Genomic DNA, 24,038 nt, shown 5'->3' with positions numbered 1-24,038 from the left:
AAAATAAACAAATGGGACCTAATGAAACTTAAGAGCTTTTGCACAGCAAAGGAAACTATAAACAAGACTAAAAGACAACCCTCAGAATGGGAGAAAATATTTGCAAATGAAGCACTGACAAAGGTTTAATCTCCAAAATATACAAGCAATTCATGAAGCTCAATATCAAAAAAAAAAAAAAACAACCCAATGCAAAAATGGGCAGAAAACCTAAATAGACATTTCTCCAAAGAAGATATACAGATTTCCAACAAACACATGAAAGGATGCTCAACATCACTAATCATTGGAGAATTGCAAATCAAAGGTACAATGAGGTATCACCTCACACCAGGTAGAAAGGGCATCATCAGAAAATCTACAAACAATAAATGCTGGAGAGGGTGTGGAGAATAGGGAACCTTCTTACACTGTTGATAGGAATGTACATTGATACAGCCACTATGGAGAACAGTATAGAAGTTCCCTAAAAAACTAAAAATAGGGCTTCCCTGGTGGCGCAGTGGTTGAGAATCCGCCTGCCGATGCAGGGGACACGAGTTTGTGCCCTGGTCCGGGAAGATCCCACATGCCATGGAGCAGCTGGGCCCATGAGCCATGGCCGCTGAGCCTGCGCGTCCGGAGCCTCTGCTCCGCAATGGGAGGGGCCACAACAGTGAGAGAGCCGCGTACCACAAAAAAAAAAAAAATTAAATAAATAAACACTAAAAATAGAATTACTATATGATCCAGCAATCCCACTGCTGGGCATATACCCAGAGAAAACCATAATTCAAGAAGACACATGCACCCCAATGTTCATTGCAGCACTATTTACAATAGCCAGGTCATGGAAGCAACCTAAATGCCCATCAACAGATGAATGGATAAAGAAGATGTGGTACATATGTACAATGGAATATTACTCAGCCATGAAAAGGAATGAATTGGGTTATTTGTAGTTATGTGGATGGATCTAGAGACTATCATACAGAATGAATTAAGTCAGAAAGAGCAAAACAAATATTGTGTATTAATGCATATATGTGGAACCTAGAAAATGGTACAGATGAACCGGTTTGCAGAGCAGAAATTGAGACACAGATGGAGAGAACAATCCTGTGGACACCAAGGAGGAAAGCGATGGGGGGTGGGGGTTGTGATGTGATGAACTGGGCGATTGGGTTTGACATGTATACACTGATGTGTATAAAATGGATGACTGGGCTTCCCTGGTGGCGCAGTGGTTGAGAGTCTGCCTGCCGATGCAGGGGACGCGGGTTCGTGCCCCGGTCCGGGAGGATCCCACATGCCGCGGAGTGGCTGGGCCCATGAGCCATGGCCGCTGAGCCTGTGCGTCCGGAGCCTGTGCTCCGCAACGGGAGAGGCCACAATGCAAACCCAATCAGCTGTTTTCATACCTTCCTGTCTGAAGGTTGTATCCAATCTCAGGAAGTAGGTGTGGCCTCTGGTGAGTCTAATCCTTTAAAAAGCACCTTTGTCCAGAGGCGACTGATTCTCCAAGGTAGACTGAGGGAATGTGTAGCTGCCAAGCTTTGGAGAGTTCTTGTTGACCCTGACCTCCACAGGCTACCAGGACGTCCAGGCTTTCAGAGGTGAGACCACTCACAGTAGACTCTGGTAAGCAAGGAATTGATTGCAAAATATCTTCATGCCTACTTTCCCTTATGCAAATACTTTTCATTTACCTCTTGGCCTGCTTGGGTCTTGTCCAAGCAAAGTAGTTTTCTTCGTTTTTTTTTAAATGACATAAATATTTAAAGTATCTGTAACTAGAGCAATTGCAATAAATTGATATTTGTAATATTGTTATTTAATAATTTTTATTTCAATACCTTATGTGGTATTAGATGTTTTTAGGTCTTAAATTTTCCCATTTATATGTATCTATGGAACACATAAAACACCTAAAATGCTGAATGTAATGTAGACATTACATGGTCTTTGTACATATCAACATGATTTAAATGTATTGAACTAATTATGATACATTTTTGTAAGGTCTTATTTGCTATCTGTTGAAAGCCTTCAGTTTGCAGTCTAGATTTGAAATGTATTCAGACTAGATCCAATCACCTGGTAGGGAATTCCAAGAAGTGGCATTGATCATATGAGAAAATATCAATAACACAGGTCTATGGTCATGCTTCCATCAATTGCATCTCTGGATATTCTAGTGTAGAGAGGAAATTGCTGTGTAAATTATAATGTTTTGGGGGAGTGGTTGGTTTTAAAAATTGATTTTTACTGATTATCGTTGTAGCTTGAACATTCACCGGTTTGACGTGTGAAGGTGCTCTGATGGTCTGAAAAGACTGGGAAAAAAATGTTTTCCTGAGCTAGAAATAGCATACTTTTTCCTTGAGAGGAGGAGTTTTGCTATTTAAGTTGGAAGCAAATACTCAACTGTTTATAGTTTTAGGACTCCAAAATTTCAGTCAACATTGATTAAATGGAACAAGCTTAAATTATATGTAAACAATTTTGTCTTTGGAAAAGGGTATCTGTCACTTGGGAGATAGGAGGCATAGAGACCATTAGCATAGAGATGAAGTGTGTGCATGCATAGGTACCAGTCATGGAGAGAGAGAGAGAGATAGAGAGAGAAAGAGATTGAGATTCTCTCTGTGCTTCTGCACCAATCAGCTATTAAAAAGAATTCTGGCGTCATCCTGTCTCTTAGCCTTTGCTCTAATATTTAAGCTTTTCCATGTAATTTAGGTATGATTGAGACCATGGCTTATTTTAAACAATGAAGTTGCTAGGTAGTCTCTTCTATAATTTCATCATTTGTGTTATAGCATGAACCCAATCTGTCTGTATTCACCACTTCTAGGTTTGTACTGGGGGTAAGCAAATAGGTAAATCAGATAGAGTTCAAGCAGACAAGCTTTGTCCAAAGGCTGTTTTCTGTTTTGTTTTTTTTCTAATCAGGGTAAAAGAATGATTATTAGAATGATTACTCTTGCTCTTTCTCTTTAATTTCTAGAAACATGGATTCCGAAGGATTCATTCAAGCTTTCCAGAATGAACTAACCTGCTCCATCTGTATGAACTACTTCATAGACCCCGTCACCATAGACTGTGGGCACAGCTTTTGCCGTCCCTGCCTGTACCTCTGCTGGGAGGAAGACCAGACTCCAAAGAGCTGCCCTGAGTGCAGGGGACTATCAGAGAAGCCAGATTTCAAAACCAATATTGTACTCAAGAGGCTGGCTTCCCTCGCCAGACAGGACGCAGCTAAACAAACCAACAACTCAGAGGTGCAGATCTGCGTGACACACAAAGAAGCCAAAGGACTCTTCTGTGAGGTTGACAAGAGCCTGCTCTGTGGCCCCTGCTCTGAGTCCCCAGAGCATGCAGCTCACAGCCACAGTCCAGTACAATGGGCTGCTGAGGAATACCGGGTAGGTGATGCTTCTAAGGCAATTAGGAACCTATAGGCTCCTAAATCAGAGAGAAAGATGAAAATCATAATGAAGTTGATGGGGATGGAGATGGTGGAGGTGGGGATTTTTCAGTGTGGGTCCCAAGATAGAAATGTAGCATTTCAATGTTGTTGCCCAATTGTCCAAACATGTGGAAATGCTGCATCCTGGGGCATGTGGCAGCACCAGGCATACTGGCTTCTGATGTGAGCTTGAGGCTTTCTCAGTCAGGTTATATAAATATGTGAGTCTCAATTTCTTAGGAAATGGATTCCATCATTTGTAACGTTCCTCCAATTTTCTAGGATACATCTCTGTCATTTCCGATATTCAAAACATTAGAATCAGACTAGATTAATGTGGAAAAATCTTATCACTTCATTTTAAATCACAATTACTGGTTTTTCAATGACTCCCTTTACTCATAATTAAGGGGATGAAATTTACGGTATCATCATCTGTGTCACTAAACCTTATGGGTATTTTGCAGGAGAAACTTCTAAAGAGAATGGGCTCCTTATGGAAAATGACACAAGAAATGCAAAACAATCTGAATCTGGAAACTCACAAAACTCAGTCATTAGAGGTAAGGATGAAAATGTTCCTTTTCATTTGTATGAATATTGACATGATTCTAGCTTAGACTTTTAGCTCAGTTTAAGTTCCCAGTTAAAGGACAGTGGTCTCTTCCCTGGAGAAGTAGTGGTTTCAAATGACGTATCGGTAATCACAAATATACAGACCAATACCAGCTATTTCAAATATTGCTAGTATATGGGAAAACCAGGGCATGAAAATTATTCATAGTCCAAATTTTGAAGATTTGGATAAACCTTCTCAGAAATGGATGATAAGAGAACATTGACTCAGTGTGACTCTAAAGGAGAGGAGAGGAATAGAGTAGTACCCAGAGGAAAAATAAAGAATATTTTTTAAACTGTATAATATGAGGTTTACATAATTTAAAAATATTTAGGAAGGTCAGGCAAAGGAACAAAAAGAAAAGAAGATTCAGGTAAGAGACAAAATAAATAATGGACTAATAACCCTGAAGAAACCTCCTAGGGAGAAAAACTGGGACCCCTTGGATGGCTTGATTTAAACAGAGAAAGAAACTAGGAATATAGAGAAAGGATGGACAGGAAGGACCCTTTGAGGTGTGAGGTAGAAAGTTTGTCAAGAACTTTCCCGATGACAGTAAGGAAATAATATTGGACGTTTTCTGTTGAGAATGAGGATGAGTGATTCTTTGAATCCACTGTCTCTGCAGAACTATGCAGCAATAAGGAAGGTGATGATCAAAGTTCAGTATCAGAGGATGCACCTCTTTCTCCGGGAGGAGGAGCAACTCCATCTGGAGGCACTGGAGAAAGAAGTGAAGGAGACTCTCCAGCAACTCAGGGAGAGTGAACTCAGAATGACTCAACAGAAAGAAAGTCTGAAAGAAATGTACAGAGAGCTGACTGAGATGTGCCACAAGCCTGATGTGGAGCTGCTCCAGGTGAGAAGGGAGGTTCCATCCTCAGAGACAGAAATACTATTCTGGGCACCGTTGCCATGACATTGAAATGTTACCTGCATATACTCTTATCTCAGCTAAGGGATGACGCTCCTTGACTCCCATTATCTTATTTGTCCAATCCCTTATTTCTCATAGCCTGGTAATCTTTGGGAGGTTTTTTTTTTTTTTTTTAATCCTTTTATTAGCTAACATAGGACAAAATTATTTCAGTGTGATCAAGGGGACTCTCCACACTGATTATCCAAAGCCAGCAAAATTCTGTAGCCAGGAAAAGTTAACTTTGCTGGAATAATTTTCAATATATGTTCCCCTAATCCCTTGTCACTCTGTTATCCCATACATACTGAAGACATTGAGGTTTTGCCCATTGTCTAGAAAAATTTAGAACTGGTAATCAATTTCAATGTATTCTATAATTCATTTTGTATGGTCCCCTGTTTTGCTTTAATTGTTATCATAAATGATGAGATCTCTCCTTGGGAATAGGACAGGGCAATGAGTGACACTGGAGACCTAGATGTTGTTGCATCATTACACAGACTCTTCCTGGCCTTCTTCCTTCCGTAATGCACCTTAAGTTCATCACGTTTTAGTTTAGGTTCTGTTATTAAGATAACCTCTAATTGTTCCTTAGAGAAGAATCAGAGAATAAATACCTTAATGAAAGGAACAAACAAGAATACAGATGCAAAAGGACATGATGATTAACATCATATTTTCTTTTTCCCTCACAGGACTTGGGCAATGTATTGGAAAGGTGAGTTTACACTAAAGATTTCGGATTTCTGAGAATGTTTCTGTCTTTTTGATGAAGTAAATGTACAGTCATCCCTTAGTACCATGAGGATTTGGTTCCAGGCCCTCCCCCATACCTAAATCTGAGGATGTACAACCCCTTATACAAAATGATATAGTATGTACAAATAACCTAACCATTTTCTATTATCCTTTAAATCATCTCTAGACTACTTCTAACACCTATTATAATGTAAATTAAATGCTATGTAAATAGTTGCCTGGTGTGCAGCATTTTCAAGTTTTACTTTTTGAAATTTCCTGATTTTTTTTTCCGAATATCTTCCATTCAGATTTCACAGTTTCAAATCATGATTGAATCCACAGGTGTGGAATCCTAGGAAATGGCAGATGGACTGTACATTTTTTGAGCTATTAACATTGTTTTTGTGGCTATTTTCTATTTTCTTTCAAAAGAGTTCCGAAAGCCTTCTACTCCTTGGTCTCAGAAGTTTCCTGCTCATTTGGTTGATTTCAAATATACCTAAAAGTCTTCTGACATTCTGGACTTTGTTCCACCTCTCTAGCCTTACCACAGTAAAACGTACTGAACAAAATTTTCTAAGTTGCAATACAGGAAGAACCTACCTGAGTGAGTTGGAAGGTGAATAATACTGGAAAGAGGTAGATTCCCTAAGAGTGGGAAGAGGGGCTGTGATTTTGTTCCTAGAAGTAGCAGTGACTCAACCTGTTCCATCACTGAAAGCCCCCTGTAGGCTGGACCTCAGAGGGAATGGCTTCCTGGTGCACACTGGGAAGTTGGACATTCAGGACAAGGGCAGTCAGGCTGGAATTGGATTCCCTCACTGGGCTGACAAGAGCAAAGCTGTCTGGCTCAGTGTACTCTTCCTTTTGGTGACTACTTGCTGACTGTAGTACAAAAGCTTTGCCTGAATTTGTGCTCTCTGTAAAATGCCCAGGATCTTTGCATCACCTGAGATTGAATAGAGCAAGTAAACAAACCTCACAATTTCTAGAAATGGAATAATGACTAAAATGAATGGGGAATTTGAAATTTGATAAAATTTATATTTTGAAAAAAAGTAAGGTAACATATTTTTTTATCCCCAAGAGTGTAGAATATAATGAATGCCCAATTAACCAAAAATGGGAGAATTCTGATGAAATATTTTGGATTAAAAACAGCTTCTTTTGAAGATTAGGATTGACATGTATATGCTACTATGTATAAAATAGATAGCTAATGAGAAATGACTGTATATCACAGGGAACTCTACGCAGTGCTGTGTGGTGACCTAAATGGAAAGGAAATCCAAAAAAGAGGGAATATATATATACATACAGCTGATTCACTTTGCTGTACAGCAGAAACTAACACAACATTGTAAAGCCACTATACTCCAATAAAAAAATATAATAAACGGCTTCATTTGTAACGGTTGTGTGATTAACCTTTGGCTCTGAAGTGTAACTGATATCATTTTTATACAGGACTGACTTGGTACAGATGCAAAAGCCTCAGCCAGTGAACCCAGAGCTCACTTCCTGGCCTGTCACTGGAATCCTAGACATGCTGAACAACTTCAGAGGTAAGAGTCAGCGCTTTGGTGATCAGGCCTCCATTTCTTTGGTAGTTCTTGGGAAGGAGCCTTCTTTGATTTTATTTTTTCTGATATGAAGTTAGTACATGACTTTCCAAAGTTGTTATATCTTTTCTGCCAATACAGTCATGCTACAAAGAACATGGCTGAACTTTGCAACCTATATTTTACTGCAAATGCAAAGCAAGACACATATTTTTAGTTACATCTGAAATAGGCAGAGAAAGAAGAGAGTAACTGGATTGATCAGCTAGTTATAAAGAAATAGAATATTTAGTTCTCAGAGTAGCTGTTAATATTGTATGTTTATTCAGTTTATTTCACTCTTGAAAGGTTATATATGGCATTGCTGGTTTTAATTTTTTCTATATTACAATTGTGTTTATCATGCATTATACAAAGAATATTTCTTATTTCTATAATTACTAACTTTTGACAAAATAGAGTACAATTGGCTTAGGCAGAATCATTGTAATGCTGTTAGATCAATCTCAAAATAATTGAAAGGTGAGGGTTATGTGAACATGGTTAGTCATAACATGCTTTTAGAAGCTTCCAAACTATTCATTGATGGATTTCTATCAACATTTTTGCTTTGAAAACTTGCTAGGTAGAGATTCTAGCCCAACAAATACCCACATAATATCAAAGTGCTCTCTATATATTAAACAGTGTTAAAGACAAAAGACACAAGAAAAGTTTTCTAAAGTAAAGAAAACAAATAAAATTTTATGGTCCTGAAATAAACGATCAAGAATTTGACATTGAATCAGACTTCACAGAGTTCATGATATGTCTGTATGTTTTTTCTTTTTCTATATGATTTGAAGTGTTTCTATGTGCTGTAGAGATAGTTATAACTCTTGTTCTTCATAGAAGAGCCAGTCTGAAATCCCTTTTGTCTTCGTTTTATATTTCGTTGGAGGAGGGAAAATGAAAAGACTCATTGGGTAGAGAGCCTCTGTCTCTCAGGCCATGGAAATCCCACTTGTTGACCACATTTTTGCTCTTTCTGCAGTGGATAACATTCTGAGTCAGAAAACGACCATTCACAATGTGAGCATTTCTGAGGATGATACAACTATGATATATGGAGATGAACATCATGGCGTGTCCAGAGAGCTCCAGGGTGCAGAGAGTTTTGTGTCCTGGGGAGCTGTGGCCTTCACCTCTGGGAGGCATTACTGGGAGGTGGATGTGACACACTCCTTGAACTGGATCCTGGGAGTCTGTAAAGATATCTTGACGAGTGATACTGATATCATTATTCATTCTGAAGAAGCATTTTTGCTATTTTCTATGAAAGTGAACAATCATTATATTCTGTCCACAAACTCCCCACCCTTAATTTTGTATGTGCAAAGGCCTCTGGGTAGGATTGGAGTGTTTCTGGATTATGACAATGGAACTGTGAGCTTCTATGATGTTTGCAGAGGTTCCCTCATATATACTTTCTTTCCTTCCTTCTTTTCTTCCCCTCTGAAGCCTTTCCTTTGCCTTAGGTCTCCATGAATAGTCAAGTTTCATGACCACTTATTAGATGAACTTCTCGTTGGAGGAAGTTACTGTCCTGAAACCTCATGTGAGGCTACAGGATGATACTTGACTGTCTGAGCCTATTGTAAGTTAATGGAACATAATGATGGTATGTTTATAAAATTGTATAACCATGTTGAATGTATAAATTTGTTAATTAAATGATCTATTAATAAAAACTATTATGGAGCATTTCTAGGATATAATCAATAGATATCCTTTTTTAAAAAATAATTTTTTATTTAAAAAATTACATATCATAAGGTTCATTTACATTTTAAGCAATGTGTTTTTCTTCCATAGTTGAACCATATCGGGGTAGAAGAATGAAGTGGTATATATCTCAGCCTAGTAAATAAAAGAAATAGCTCAGTTTTTTCTTCGAGTGTGACCTAGTTGGTTGGATCCATGTATTTGAAAGATTTGGTCAAACCCTTTCTCTTTGTCAAACATTTAGACTTTCTCTAAACCCTACTCATTCAGCACATCATAGCTCATCAACAACTTTTCCAGAAAGTTTTTCCTGACTCCACAGACCAGTATAGTTCCTCTTATAACACACTCTCTGAGCATATGTCACCTCATCATAATATTCAACAAACTTTCACCAAATTACTAGATACTTTTTACTACCAGACTGAAAATTCTGAGAGAGTAAGGATGGCCTTTGACTTATTTACTACTCTATTCCCACTATCCAATGAAGAGCTTAGAACATAACAAAAATAAATATAAGGCAAATGAATGAACAAATACATGAGTGAAAGAGCTAATACACAGAAAAAGTATTCTATCATCATTAAAATTTTCTAAAATGTAGCTAACATAATACACATAAAATACTAATGAATAATGTCAACCAAAGACAGGAAATTGATTTGCAGATTCACATCCTGTGAAAATTACATCCTAAAGTTTGAGATATCAAGAGCTATAGAATAATATTGTTTTATACAATCAATTTGAGATTTCCCTACAATGACCAATATAATCTAAAGGAGATTATGACTTGCTGAGGGGACCTTCAAGTTTGCAGAGGAGTAAGATGTGGAGATCACCTTCCTCCTCACAAATACATCAAAAATACAACTACATGTGGAAGAATTCCTACTGAACACCTACTGAATGCTGGCAGAAGACCTCAGACTTCCCCAAAGGCAAGAAATTTCCCATGTACCTGGGTAGGGCAAAAGAAAAAAGAAAAAACAGAGACAAAATAATAGGGATGGGACCTGCACTTCTGGGAGGGAGCTGTGAAGGAGGAAAAGTTTCCACACACTAGGAAGCCCCTTCACGGGCGGAGATGGGGGATGGCAGGGGGAAAGCTTTGGAGTCACAGAAGCGAACGCAGCAACAGAGGTGCAGAGGGCAAAGCAGAGAGATTCTGTACAGAGGAACAGTGCCGACCAGCACTCACCAGCCTGAGAGGCTTGTCTGCTCACCTGCTGGGGTGGGTGGGGGCTGGGAGCTGAGGCTCTGGCTTCGGAGGTCAGATCCCAGGGAGAGGACTGGGATTGGCTGTGTGAACACAGCCTGAAGGGGGCTAGTGCACCACAGCTAACCAGGAGGGAGTGCGGGAAAAAGTCTGGACCTGCCTAAGAGGCAAGAGACCATTGTTTCAGGGTGTGCGAGGAGAGGGGATTCAGAGCACCACAAAAATGAGCTCCAGAGATGGGCGCTAGCCATGCCTATCAGAGCGGACACCAGAGATGGGCATGAAACACTAAGGCTGCTTCTACAGCCACCAAGAAGCCTGTGTGCAAGCACAGGTCATTATCCACCCCCCACCCGCCCCAGGAGACTGTGCAGCCCGCCACTGCAGGGGTCCCATGATCCAGGGATAAATTCCCCAGGAGAACACACAGTGTCCCTCAGGCTCTTGCAACATCATGCTGGCCTCTGCTACCGCAAGCTTGCCCCACATTCCATACCCCTCCCTCCTCCCGGTTTGAGTGAGCCAGAGCCCCCTAATCAGCTGCTACTTTAACTCCATCCTGTCTGGGTGGGAACAGATGCCCTCAGGTGACCTAAACAGAGGCCAAAATTTAAATTTAAGGTCAAAGGCAAAGCTGAACCCCAGGAGATGTGTAAACAAAGAAGAGAAAGGGAAATTTCTCCTAACAGCCTGAGGAGCAGCGGATTAAATCTCCACAGTCAATCTCATGTACGCTGCATCTCTGGAATACCTGAATAGACAATGAATCATCCCAAAATTGGGGTGATGGACTTTGGGAGCAACTGTAGACCTGGGGTATGCTTTCTACATCTAATCTGTTTCTGGTTTTATGTTTATCTTAGTTTAGTATTTAGAGCTTATTAACATTGGTAAATTGATTTATTGATTTGGTTGCTCTCTTATTTTATTTTATATATAAATATATTTTTTCCCCTTTTTCTCTTTTTGTGTGTATGCTTCTTTGTGTGATATTGTCGGTATAGCTTTGCTCTTACCATTTGTCCTGATTTCTGTCTGCCTATTTTTGTTTTTGTATAGTATTTAGTGCTTGTTATCACTGGTGGATTGTTTTTTTGGTTTGGTTGCTCTCTTTTTTGTTTTTTCTTGTTTTATCACTTTTTAATTATTAATAATAATTTATTTTATTTTTTAATTTTAATAACTTTATTTTATTTTTTCCTTCTTTCTCTTTTAATTTTTGCTCCCTTTTCTTCTGAGCCATGTGGCTGACGGGGTCTTGGTGCTCCCGCCGGGTGTCAGGCCTAAGACTCTGAGGTGAGAGAGTTGAGCTCAGGAAATGGGTCCACCAGAGACCTCTCAGCCCCACATAATATCAAATAGTGAAAGCTCTCCTAGAGATCTCCATCTCAACGCTAAGACCCAGCTCCCCTCAATGGCCAGCAGGCTAGAGTGCTGGACACCCTATGCCAAACAACTAGCACGACAGGAACACAAACCCACCCATTAGCAGAAAGGCTGCCTAAAATCATAATAAGTTCACAGACACCTCAAAACACACCACTGGAATTGGGCCTGCCCACCAAAAAACAAGATCCAGCTGCATCCACCAGAACACAGGCACCAGTCCCCTTCACCAGGAAGCCTACACAACCCACTGAACAAACTTTACTCACTGGGGGCAGACACCAAAAACAAGGGAACTGTGAACCTGCAACCTGCGAAAAGGAGACCCCAAACACAGTAAGTTAAGCAAAATGAGAAGACAGATAAATACACAGCAGATGAAGGAGCAAGGTAAAAATGCACCAGACCAAACAAATGAAGAGGAAATAGGCAGCCTACAAGGAAAAGAATTCAGAATAATGATAGTAAAGATTATCCAAAATCATGGAAATAGAATGGAAAAAATACAGGAAATGTTTAACAAGGACCTAGAGGAACTAAAGAGCAATCAAACAATGAATGATGCACAAGAAAATAAATGAAATTAAAAATTCTCTAGAAGGAATCAATAGCAGGATAATTGAGGCAGAAAAGTAGGTAAGTGACCTGGGAGATAAAATATTAGAAATAACTACCGCAGAGCAGAAAAAAGAAAAAAGAATGAAGAGAAAAGAAGAGAGTCTCAGAGAACTCTGGGACAATATTAAACACACCAACATTTGAATTATAGGGTTCCCAGAAGAAGAACGGAAAAAAAAAAGGGACTGAGAAAAACATAGAGCTAATATTATACTTAATTGTGAGAAACCAGAAGCCTTCTGGTAAGATCACGAAAAAAGCAAATGTGTTTTCTCTCACCACTCCTTTTCAACATTGTATTTGAAGTTGTATCTAATGAAATAAGGTGCGAAAAGTTTATTTTGCTTTGGTTTTTCTGGAGCCAGGAGCTAAAGCCCCAACACACCCAGGGAGAGGAGGCTGAGGTGCCCAGCTGTTTGCTCCTGGCCCCTCACCTCCGCAGCAACAGCAAAGCAACATGGACTTCAGTCAACAGTGGAGCTGCTAATAGAGCTGCTATGTAGGAGTGTTTATGTGCAGGAGCAGGGGTTACAGAGAGAAAGATCTGGCTGAAATTCTACTTTCCCCTCACCAAGGGCTTCGGTCCTTTTTCTAAGCCTACGGCCAGTGTTTCTCATGTCACCTAGGAATCCATTGTCTTCCACCCTGATACGTGTGACTGCCCTGGCCTGCTTGCTGAGCTTCTGGTCACTATAACTCCATCCTCCATAGCCTCTCTTTTATAAGGACACTCTTCCCAAATTTGTCCCAGAGTTTCAAAAAGGCAGATGCCTCACAGGCGGTGCTGCCCTGGCTAAGAGTCCTGAGGAGCTGGCAGGAGACCTGCAATACTTCTTCCTTCCCTGGCTCTGAGCTGTGTTAATCCCACCACACTTCTCATTTGGTGGAAGGTTGAGGAAATCTGCTCACAGCCCTGCATCCATCCAGTTAGAAAAGGACTATTCCACTCTGTATCAGGACAGTGCAGTGGCAACTATCAAAATCTTATATCCACATAACCTTTTAACCCAGCAACATCATCTTGAGCATTCTTTCCAATAGAAATTCTCACAAACAAGGATATATGTCCAAAAGAATGTATTATGCTGCATTTTCAATAGCTAAATCAGTAAATAGAAATCAATCAAAATTTCTGAAATGTTGGATATCACTGAACAAAATATACCACATATTATTAACCTGTTATGTCAGTGACAATAGCTGGTAAGTACTGACTTAGTCTATGATCTCTTGTATGTTTTCAACCAATGGATTTTTATTAATATTCTAAAACAGCTGATTCCACATGACAACAACAAAAAAACACTGCAAAACAATTCACAGTACTGAATGATATAAAATTAAAAATAGAAATTCACTGATTTTAGTCAAGCTCACAGACAGTAAACTTAGAAGCCAAAATGTTAGTTTCTCACCTTCGCAATCGGAAATGTGTAGTAATATGATCAATTTATTGAGTTCCAGAATGTATCAATATATCTAGGGCATTCATTCTGTAGGTGTTCTTGAATAATAAACTTAACATAGATTAAGGAGACTTATTTTTATGTTTGATAACTTTCACAGCATATAACCTCATGATGGCTTCTTGACATGCCAACTTGGCAGGGCTAGACTTCAAAGGGGGAAGTGAGGGCAGCAGCATGTTTTAGCATGTACACACCTCTGATTATTCAATCAGGCACTAAACTAATCCAAGTGATACCATGAAGGAGTTTTGCAGATATAAGTAAAGTCTTTTACCATGATTTTAAACTAGAGAGCTTACACTAATTTATCTTCCTAGCTGCTGCTTGAGGGGCAGGATCCTAATTAAACACACACTTACGGGCCCAATGTCATCCTCTCCAGGGAACTCTGGGCTAGTGCTGTCTTCAACCTCTTCCACTGAGGAGATCCAGAGTGCCAGTGTCTACTGAAGAGAAAACTGTACATTTGCATCTGGTGCCCTGATTTTGGTGACTGCTGCAATATGTAAAATATAGAAAAACAGAGAAATAAAATAAAATCACTTTCATGTCAGCATTCCCCAAACCACTTTATGACTAATTGGGAACACAAGGTATTATTGTAGTAATTAACCTATATTGCCATACTTCACTTAGAAAAGAAGGGTGATAGGGAAATTGGTTAAGAATTGAAAAATAATGACCTTGGGAATGCTTGTAACAATTGTGGTCCCCCATGAGAGAGGGGTTGTGCTTTTGCAGTTCAAGGTCATTTTAAAATCATGTTCATAAACATTTTGGAGCATCAACCACTGGAAACATATATATATGGTACATGTATCTTGGAAGTCTTAAAGACAGGGTCATGAGTCTCACTCCTTCCAAAAACTCTGCATTCTCAAGTTGATTGTTCAGTGAGAAATATATCAGGAAAGGAAGGTAAGGGTATGTGTTATTTCTTCAAAATGTTTCTTTGTTCTAGTTTTCCTATTGTGGTTATTGTTGTTTCTGTTTTGTTCCAAAGCAACCTATAAATGACACTGTCCCAAAGGGGTCTCTGTGCTGGGGCCTTTCTCTACTGTCCCCCCTGAGCTGGGTGGGGGAGCACCAGGCAGATAATCTCCTGTCCTGCTGTTGCTGGGAGACACTGGGGGGCTTGATCTGGAGTGTGATGGTGAGGGGCAAGAGAAATTTCCATTCTGAAGTTGTCACCACAGATGTTCTTACACTAAAGTCCTACTTTAAATTTTTAAAACCAATCAGTCAACAAAATAAAGCACTTCCTCCGTGACAGAACATATTTAAACAAACCTCAAGAAACAGATTTCCAAGTTTTCCAAGACATTTGCTAAACTCTCTAAGTGATGAAATAATCTTTCCAACTTCTTTGGTAAGTTAAAAATAAAAATCCATGATATCTAGAAACACATATGAAGGCCCATTTGAGGGTGGATTTGTGGTATAATCAGTGGTTCTTGGTGAGAAGATGTTTGCAGAGATGGGTTTATGAAGATTATCCAAGGTGTTAAAGCAGTCTTGTCCTAGGTTTCAGGAAATCTCATCATCCATATTAACCCTATTAGAAAACTGGTGAAATGCAATCACTTGGAAAAAGCGGGTGTGGTTCAGAGCTCAATGTAAGGACAATAAAGGAGCCAAACTCATTCTCCAGAACTGAGAGCCAGTGTTTGGAGCTCACCTGGCTCTGGAGACTTCTGAGAGCTACCACTACCACCCTTGGAAGCCTTGATCCCCGAGCGGACATTGTCTTATTACTTCTCCAGTGAGGATTGTTTCTACAGTACTTTCAGTGAGTACACAATTTACCATAGAGCAGTTCATGGGACTCTCCTGAGGGGAAAAAAACACAATTTCCTAATGTTAACAGAAAATTGAGGTTGTTTCATTGAAAAAAATCTTGTGTGCCAACTTAGTGAAATGACTGTATTTCTGTACTGTCATCTTGTCTTGGCATACATGCTGGAATTAATATGGTGATTAATTTTAGTTATCTGATTTTGTTCATCTCTTAGTTATTCCTATGTATTACAAAGACTCAGAAAGTGGTTGTCTGATATCTTATACGTTTGGGTTTGATGTAGAGCCTAAAAATAATTTTTAGGACTATTTGACTCCATGTGCCGTACCTATTACAGTCTACTTTAAAAGTGGAGTGTGCCTGTATACACAGGAGACATAATATTCTACACAACAGAACTAGGTAAGGCATGCAATAATTTGGGAGAAAATATTGTTTTAAAGTGAAGTAAACATTGTCTCTTAAGAAATGTGAGTTATTCTGACTGAAATTTTAAAGAAACTAGGAAATGATTGGGCAAGAGAAAAGTGACACTTGTGTACATACAGGAATATAAGAAAGTTGAGGAACCTCTTTACTTAACTAGTATAGACGCAAGGACCCAATTTTTTAGCAAAATCAATTTTTAAAAGCATGATTTGTTTTTCGGCTCTGATTATTACCATTACATGCAAACTGCATCTTACCACAAGATGAAAGGGATGCTTGATAACAGTTTTAAAGACTGAGAAGATATAACCATTCCCCCTTTTTTTTTTTTGGCGGTACGCGGGCCTCTCACTGTTGTGGCCCCTCCCGTTGCGGAGCACAGGCTCCGGACGCGCAGGCTCAGCGGCCATGGCTCACGGGCCCAGCCGCTCTGCGGCATGTGGGATCTTCCCGGACCGGGGCACGAACCCGGGTCCCCTGCGTCGGCAGGCGGACTCTCAACCACTGCGCCACCAGGGAAGCCCCCCGTTTCATTTTTGATTGACGAGTGTAGTACAGATAAGACAGGAAGGCAAACTCAACCGATTAGTATATGCATGTAACTTGCTTCTGGTTAGAATAGGATCCAATTTGACAATGTTTAGGTTCCTCTTCATTATCTCTGAATTATTCAGAAAGTGTTTTGCAAAGAAAAAAAGTGTTTGTGGGTCTAGATTCAGACTGAGATAAAAAAAGGACATCCAAAGAAAACTGCCTGACAATTATAGGAAATAATAAAAATACATCTTAGTCAAGTATGCTGCGCTAAATCAATGACTGGCATTGAGCATCATGACTGATTGTTTAGGGCAATCAGGACCCACCACATAGAGCTATAACTTAGGTCAAACTCCTGAAGCTCATGCTATCTAGAGGAAAATAAGATCTCAACAAACGTGAGGTTCTCCTTTAGGTAGGGGAAAAGAGGGCAAGAAGTTGTGTTGGTTTGGCAGCTGAGAAAATTTTCTGCAGCTCTTGAGAGTTCTCTTTGTGTCTCAGTTTTCCATTTCTGTCAAATGAAAAATCCCTCCTAAAGCAGTGTATTATTCAGTGACAATCTGTGTCTGATATTCCTTGGGCCTTTTTTGTCTTTGGGGTAGAGGAATAAACTCCTGATTTCCTTCCCTCAGAAAAATGGATTCAGACATCCCAGAAGCCTTCCAAAAAGAGCTCACTTGCCTCGTGTGCCTGAATTACCTTCTAGACCCAGTCACCATAGGCTGCGGACACAGCTTCTGTAGGTCCTGTCTCTATCTTTTCTGGGAACAAGCCAAAGACCCTGCCAGTTGCCCAGTGTGCAGGCAACGATCAGAGCAGACAAACCTCAAAACCAATTTTCTTCTGAAGAATCTGGTGTCCATTGCCAGGAAAGCAAATCTCAGGCAATTCCTGAAGTCTGAGGAACATATGTGTGGGACCCATAAGGAGACAAAGAAGATCTTCTGTGAAGCCAACAAGAGCTTGCTCTGTTTGGTCTGCTCTCAAAGTCAGGAACACAGGGCTCACAGGCACCGTTCCCCTGAAGAGGCTGCTGAGGAACACTGGGTGAGTGATGTCTGTGCAAGCACTTAGAGAGCTGGAGGATGGTACAGCTAAGAGATTAAAAGGTTATTACAGTCAGGACTTTCCTGGTGGCACAGTGGTTAAGACTCCATGCTCCCAATAAAGGGGGCCCAGGTTCGATCCCTGGTCAGGGAACTAGATCCCACATGCATGCCCCAAATAAGAGTGCGCATGCCACAACTAAGGAGCCAGCGAGCCACAACTAAGACCTGTCACAATGAAATAAGTAAATTAAATACTTTTTTAAAAAGGATATTATGATCATAATGATGAATAAACCCTCTCTTTACTGAGTTCCAGGTATAGAACTAGTTAGCAATGACAAAGCTATGAAGAAAATGCTGAAGCATACCTGTCTTTATGGAACTTGTATCCAATGGCTGGGTGATAAAGTTAATTGAAATTATTTGGATGATACATTATTATGCTCAAGGCTCTATAAAGCCTTCATTTTGAGAAAGAGTCTTTGACTCTAAAATCTACAAGTGCAAAACGTCTTTTCCATTGGATACAGGTTTCCTGACTCTGGACAAAGAAAGAAGATACAGTATATTGGAATTAGCAGGCAGCAAGCAGCACTACATCCAAATTCTGATGCAAGATGCCAAACTACCTGAAAATTAGCCATGCTCAATAAAATCCTGTTCCTTTCCCTAGATACAAGATTCCCTGATGGTGTGTGGTTCTGCAGTGTGGAATCTTCTAAAACTGAATGATAGTGAGGAAGAATAGGGAAATGTGGTGATCTGTTATGGTCCTTCCAGTCTTCCTCCAGGTCCTGTACCTGACATCCCTGTGTACACTCCATCGTTTGGGGTCTGAAACCTCAATCTATTTGTTTTTCTGGTGTTAAAATTCAATTATTTTACAGGAGAAGCTGGCAAACCAAATGAGATCTATATGGGAAAAGATCCAAGAAATTGAAAGAAATCTCAAGAAAGATGGCAGAGGAACTGACCCTTGGATGGTAAGTATGAGAATGTATTTCTCTTTGAAACAAATTGAGGCAGACATGCTAGAAACTTATCCCTTAATAATTTGAGGTGAAATCATCATGTGCCATGAAATTCTGAGAATGGGTTGAACACCATTTAAAAAAAATTTCTATGTACCATTTGTACCTACAAAACCCACCTCTTGGGTTTTTTAGAATCTAATGGATCAGTAACTACAACAAAAGATACATTAGAAGAATGTGCCACAAGTGTTAAGGTGGAGGCATATGGAGAGACGTGGACGATTCCATGCCCATGATTCAGGATCCCAGGGAAAATTTCTCATGTTTAAGATCAATCCCACGTCTGAAGATCAAGTGGGTGTTTAAAAATCCGTGGGTTATTTCAGGCTCAGATTTCTGTAAGTCATACATTCCGGAAAGTAAAGGGTGTATCATTGGGAACCACAAGTACTTCAGTCCGATTAGTACATGAGCCCATGTGATACAAAGGAGACATGAACAGGAATTTAAGCAGTGTGACTGTCATCGTGAAAAGCGACAGCTCACTAGCTAGAGAGTGATGTTGGTTCAAGTAGGAGAAAATGTGACATGTTAAAGAAAAACCTCAGGGAGAAAAGGAACAAGGAGAAAGAGATATAGAGTGAGAGAGTGAATCCATCAATACTGGGAGGCAATATGCAATGGAATGAGGATGAATGACTTTCCAAACAATATGGGAAGGAGGCTGTGGCCTTAGAGGGAGGACAGAACCTGTTTATAGAAGAAAGGAGGGCAGAAAGAAAGGGCTATGAGGATTGGCACCTGTTTGAGGGCAGTAGGTGAGATTCTTAGGAAGATCTTTCCCGAGGATACTAACCCTGAGAGTAAAATGGAACACGGCTGCTCAGAGATAAAACTCTGGCTGTGGAGTTTGGGAGGGTTGAGATGAGAAATGAATTTACTTACTAACATTGAGATGAAGATATTGCATATCATGTATGAATCACCCATACATTTCAATTGCGTGCATGGGGTCTTTCAGATTTGAAAGCAGGCATATGAAAGAAATGATCCATGAAAAGATTTTCTCCAGATGTTTCAGAAACTCATGAATTTGATGAAAGTGGTTTGAGGAAAGGGTGGGTTTGGCTCTTGATGTAGTTAAAAACAATGAAAAATAAGTGAAGGAAAGAGGAATAAATTTGATTTCTTAGAAGTTACGAATTTAGGATGGATGTAGCTTCTTGGAAGAGAACATGAATCAGAGCAAACTAATGCTGTTGAAATCCATCTCCCAACAGTTTTACGTGTATCGATATGGAGACATGATTAGGAAAACTTATCAGATGGTAACTCCATTTCTTCAGGAGGAAGAAAAATACTACTTAGGGAGTATTATAAAAGAAAGCCAAAAGATTTGTAAGCAAATCAGAAAAAGACAAGAGGAAATGAGTGGAAAGAAGACAGACCTCAAAGTAATATACAAAGAGCTCAAGAAAATGTCCTATAAACCAGATGTGGAGCTGCTCCAGGTAAGAACTGAGGACTGAAAATATTTTTTCTGAAGCTCTCACCTTCAATGACCATTAAATGGTACCAGGGGTATATTTATTCATCTCTTGCATCCTAAGGTGGGAGTCTCTCCTAGTTGGAAATATTATAGATGAAATACAATTCATCCAAACCATGATTGAGCAAGCTTTACAGAATTGTTATTATAGAGACTCCCCAGGAATATTCCCTTCTCAATACCTCCTTTTGTAGCTTGCTTCTGTCAAAACCAGAAAGGAACAACTTATGTATTGTCATTCAGTTTTCTGATCTCCAGCTGGACAATGGGAGAAACTTGGCAAAAGCTCATATATTTCCACCTCCTGTTGGATATCCTAGGTTTGAGTTGCCTTTTTGGAGGGGCATATTACCCTTTTGGACAAGCCCTAGGAAAGACAAATTTACAGAGAGCTGAGGGTTGCAGCAATGCACAATCACTACCTTTGTCCTTTCTTTCTCTCTCTCTCTCTCTCTCTCTCTCTCTCTCTCTCTCTCTCTCGCTCGCTTGCTCTCGCTCTCTCGCTCTCACTCTTTCATCCTCAGGTTTGTTAATTTATGAAGAATTTAGATTCTTTCAACACATTATGCCAGAGTTTTCTTTAGGGAGAAAAAGGAAAATGGATTTTCCAGACTGTTTTCTCGTGGTCGTGATTAGATCTCTTCTGAAGTTTTCCCTAAACCAAATCCTGGTTGGCAATTTATGAAGAAGTCTAATCTTATAATTTTTTATTTTATTTTTGACAGGAATTAGGAGACAAACTGAAATGGTAAGTCTGATCTTGTGATGCTGACCGGGGTGCTGTGAAAGAGATCAAGCTGCATTTAACAAAGGGAACACATAACTTACTAGATAATATTACATTGCTTGTGTGTGCATGTGTGGTGCCTGTTTTGCTGAGTATGATTTCCTGTTCCGTTTGAATCAGAACTTAGCATCAGAAATTTGCTCCTGTGGCTTAGAGAGGTATGTGCTGTAGAGCTCAATGCAGAAGTTTCTAAAAGGCCAGTTTTTTTCTGATTTAAATTTCAAAATCATCAACACATTGAAGTGCAAGGAGTAGTACTTCCCAGACATTAGGTGAGAGAGGCAAGTATCTCTGAGAAATGGGGGTGAAATCAGGTCATGAATTAAAGTGAGAAAAAATTTCCTAAGAATGGCACGATCCCATCCTATGATTGTGGAGAAAAGGATTTTGATAAGAGAGTTGAGCTGAAGGATGCTGACTTTTTCTTAAAAGCTGTGGTTAAGAAGTCCTGGGCAGCAGAAAGTTTAACCGCATCTCCCTCCTTATAGGAGCGAGTCAGCACAGCTGCACATGCCTCAGCCTCTGCTGCCAGAACTCCGTGCACGACCCATCACTGGGCTGATGGACTGGCTCAACCGCTTCCGAGGTGAGTGTCATCCCATCGGTGTGTCCACCCTGCAAGGTCCTTCAATAATGGTTTCTACAATCTTTCCCTCTTCATCTCTCACCTTGTACAGAACAGCCTGCAAATAGGCATGTATAGACATGTGTAGTCACAGAGTCATTAAAATCCTTACAAAATACATGCAGGCTGGTGCAGGGATAGATGTGATTCAGGCCTTATAAATTACTCATAAATTTGATAAATAATTTCTATAATGAAAAAAAGGACATGCTCCAAAAATGGCTCCTTGAGCCCTAGAAATATCATCCCATACAATGTCAGTTGTTCACTGAATTCTAGAAAATGGGTTATTAATCCAGGATATTCCAATTTCAGAGTCTAAGTGCAGTTACTTAGAGTTCAAAAACATTTTTGCGGGCTTTCCTGGTGGCGCAGTGGTTGCGAATCCGCCTGCCGATGCAGGAGACACGGGTTCGTGCCCTGGTCCGGGAGGATCCCACATGCCGCGGAGCGGCTGAGCCCGTGAGCCATGGCCGCTGGGCCTGCGCGTCCGGAGCCTGTGCTCCGCAACGGGAGAGGCCACAACAGTGAGAGGCCCGCATACCAAAAAAAAAAAAAAAAAAAAATTTTTGCTTGAAAGTTTCTTGGCAATTGAATGTATGATGTGTTTTTTTCCATTGATATAATCAAAAATATATATATAAGGCACAAAAATTAAATGCAGAAACCAGGATTTGTGAACAACAACAAGAAAGCAAATTGGTGGTTGATGAGCCACATAGAGCTTCATGATAAACCCATCCCTGGAGGGTAACTTAGCAGGAAGTGGAAGACTAGGCCTCACGTTAGAACCACATATTAAAGGCGGAAATTCCTACAAGGAAACCACTTTTAAGAAGTCATCCTTAGGTTTTGTTTCTGCAGTGTCCACTTGCTAACTTAACTGAGATGTTAGAATGATCACCAATTCTCTATTCTACAATGTATTTTTTTTTTCCCTGAGCAGTGGTGGTGGAGGTGGAGGTGAGTTATACTGTCATGGTCTTGGAGGTGACTGGTGCCCGGTATCCAGTCTTTTAGATGTCAGGAAAAGTACCCAGCCAGAATGAAGTAGCCATTTTTATTGACAATAAAAGCTTGCCTTATAGACATTTGTCTGGAATATATAATGTGGTTGTTCACCTGTGTTGTGAGATTGCTGAACTCACCAAAGTATGGGCGTGTGCTTCTTACTTCTTGATACCCAGTACAGGAACCCAGGGCTTACACAGCATGGACAGACCTGGTCACCAACCAGACCCAGCCAGAAGTAGCCATGACCTCCCTATCCTGTATAATCTCTGAATTTTTATGAAGTTTTTTCCATTGTAACTAGTTATCTGTTTCCTCAGCAGATATCCCGGCAACATTCGAATCCAATGTTTCCAGTTAGAACTGCACTTCTAATAACCTTAAGGTTTTTTTTTTTTCTCCCAGTGAGACCCTAGGTAGACCCTCTTCTCTCATAGATAATTTTATTTTGAACATTGATTTTGACTGGAGTATTCTCTCATCTCTCCACAGTAAAAATTGCATTCAGTAATGAAGTAAGAAGCCAGCACATCAGGCTGTTTGATGATGTAAGAAGTTTGAAGTATGAGCATGACAGCCTCTATGTGTCTTTGGATGGCATAACATCGAAGTATTTTTCTGCATGGGGATCCCAGGGCTTCACCTCTGGCAAACAATACTGGGAGGTGGATGTGGACAGCTCTTGGGACTGGGCTGTAGGCGTCTGTAAGGATTCCTGGACAAGGAAGGATGACGGCATACTGAAGGAATCCAACAGGGACAACTTTCTCCTTGTGTGTGTGAAGGAGGATCATCATTACCGTCTCTGGACCACCATCCCGACCACTCCTCTGTACATAGAGAAACCTCAGGGCAGGGTTGGCGTGTTCCTTGATTTTGACAGTGGGAGTATGGGTTTTGTGGACGTTGCCAAGCGCTCCCTCCTTTGGAGGTACGAGGATGGCCTGCTCACTTTCCCTGTCAGGCCTTTCATTTGCACTGGCCACACGTGAGGAGGGCTAAGTCAGGACCCTGACTGGATGCTCAGGACTCCTTCTCCGAGGCAACCCTTCTCAGGTGCAGCAAATCAAGGATACTTCATTGTCTTTAGGCTCTTTCTATTGTAATGGAAGCTCCTTTATTGCTATTTGTTATAAAGATAGTGTCAAATGCAAACTTTTGTTGGTGTCTTCCATCTTCTTGACAATAAAAGCTTGCCTTATAGACATTTGTCTGGAATATATAATGTGGTTGTTCACCTGTGTTGTGAGCTTGCTGGACTCACCAAAGTATGGGCATGTGCTTCTTACTTCTTGATACCCAGTACAGGAACCCAGGGCTTACACAGCATGGGCAGACCTGGTCACCAACCAGACCCAGGTCAGCCCCCAACTTTCTCCTCCTTCCTCATGATCTACTCTGTCTTACACATCAATTCACTCTCAGGGTGAAAACCGACTTGACAGAGACATCTCCACTGACCCTGGAGACGGGGATAAGTCGTCTTTTCTTAGAGAACCCAGAATTTGCAGGTCCTTTTTTTTTTACA

At 40.3% G+C, this 24,038-nt stretch overlaps 1 protein-coding gene across 1 annotated transcript; it reads left to right on the top strand.

The window, feature by feature from the left end:
- Positions 1 to 2,993: 2,993 nt before the first annotated feature.
- Positions 2,994 to 23,576, top strand: LOC131760301 (putative tripartite motif-containing protein 49B). Its single transcript, XM_059070237.2, has 12 exons — positions 2,994 to 3,407; positions 3,919 to 4,014; positions 4,699 to 4,929; positions 5,685 to 5,707; positions 7,198 to 7,295; positions 8,326 to 8,809; positions 17,148 to 17,562; positions 18,452 to 18,547; positions 19,819 to 20,049; positions 20,813 to 20,835; positions 21,363 to 21,460; positions 23,003 to 23,576. The coding sequence occupies exons 1-12, from the start codon at positions 2,994 to 2,996 to the stop codon at positions 23,500 to 23,502; spliced, it is 2,709 nt and encodes a 902-aa protein (XP_058926220.2). The 3' UTR covers positions 23,503 to 23,576.
- The last annotated feature ends 462 nt before the right edge of the window (positions 23,577 to 24,038 follow it).

The sequence above is a fragment of the Kogia breviceps genome, chromosome 7 (assembly GCF_026419965.1).
Source record: "Kogia breviceps isolate mKogBre1 chromosome 7, mKogBre1 haplotype 1, whole genome shotgun sequence".
Lineage (NCBI taxonomy): Eukaryota > Metazoa > Chordata > Mammalia > Artiodactyla > Physeteridae > Kogia > Kogia breviceps.
Note: the sequence above shows the minus strand (reverse complement) of the source record. Positions and strands in the feature narration are given on the sequence as shown.

What these genes read in the sequence shown, in the direction of transcription:
- LOC131760301 (XM_059070237.2), top strand. Translation starts at nt 2,994, where the DNA reads ATGGATTCCGAAGGATTCATTCAAGCTTTCCAGAATGAACTAACCTGC. An exon ending in ACAAAACTCAGTCATTAGAG is followed by an intron (nt 4,015 to 4,698) that starts GTAAGGATGAAA and finishes CTGTCTCTGCAG; the next exon opens with AACTATGCAGCAATAAGGAA. An exon ending in GAGGAACTGACCCTTGGATG is followed by an intron (nt 18,548 to 19,818) that starts GTAAGTATGAGA and finishes ATCTCCCAACAG; the next exon opens with TTTTACGTGTATCGATATGG.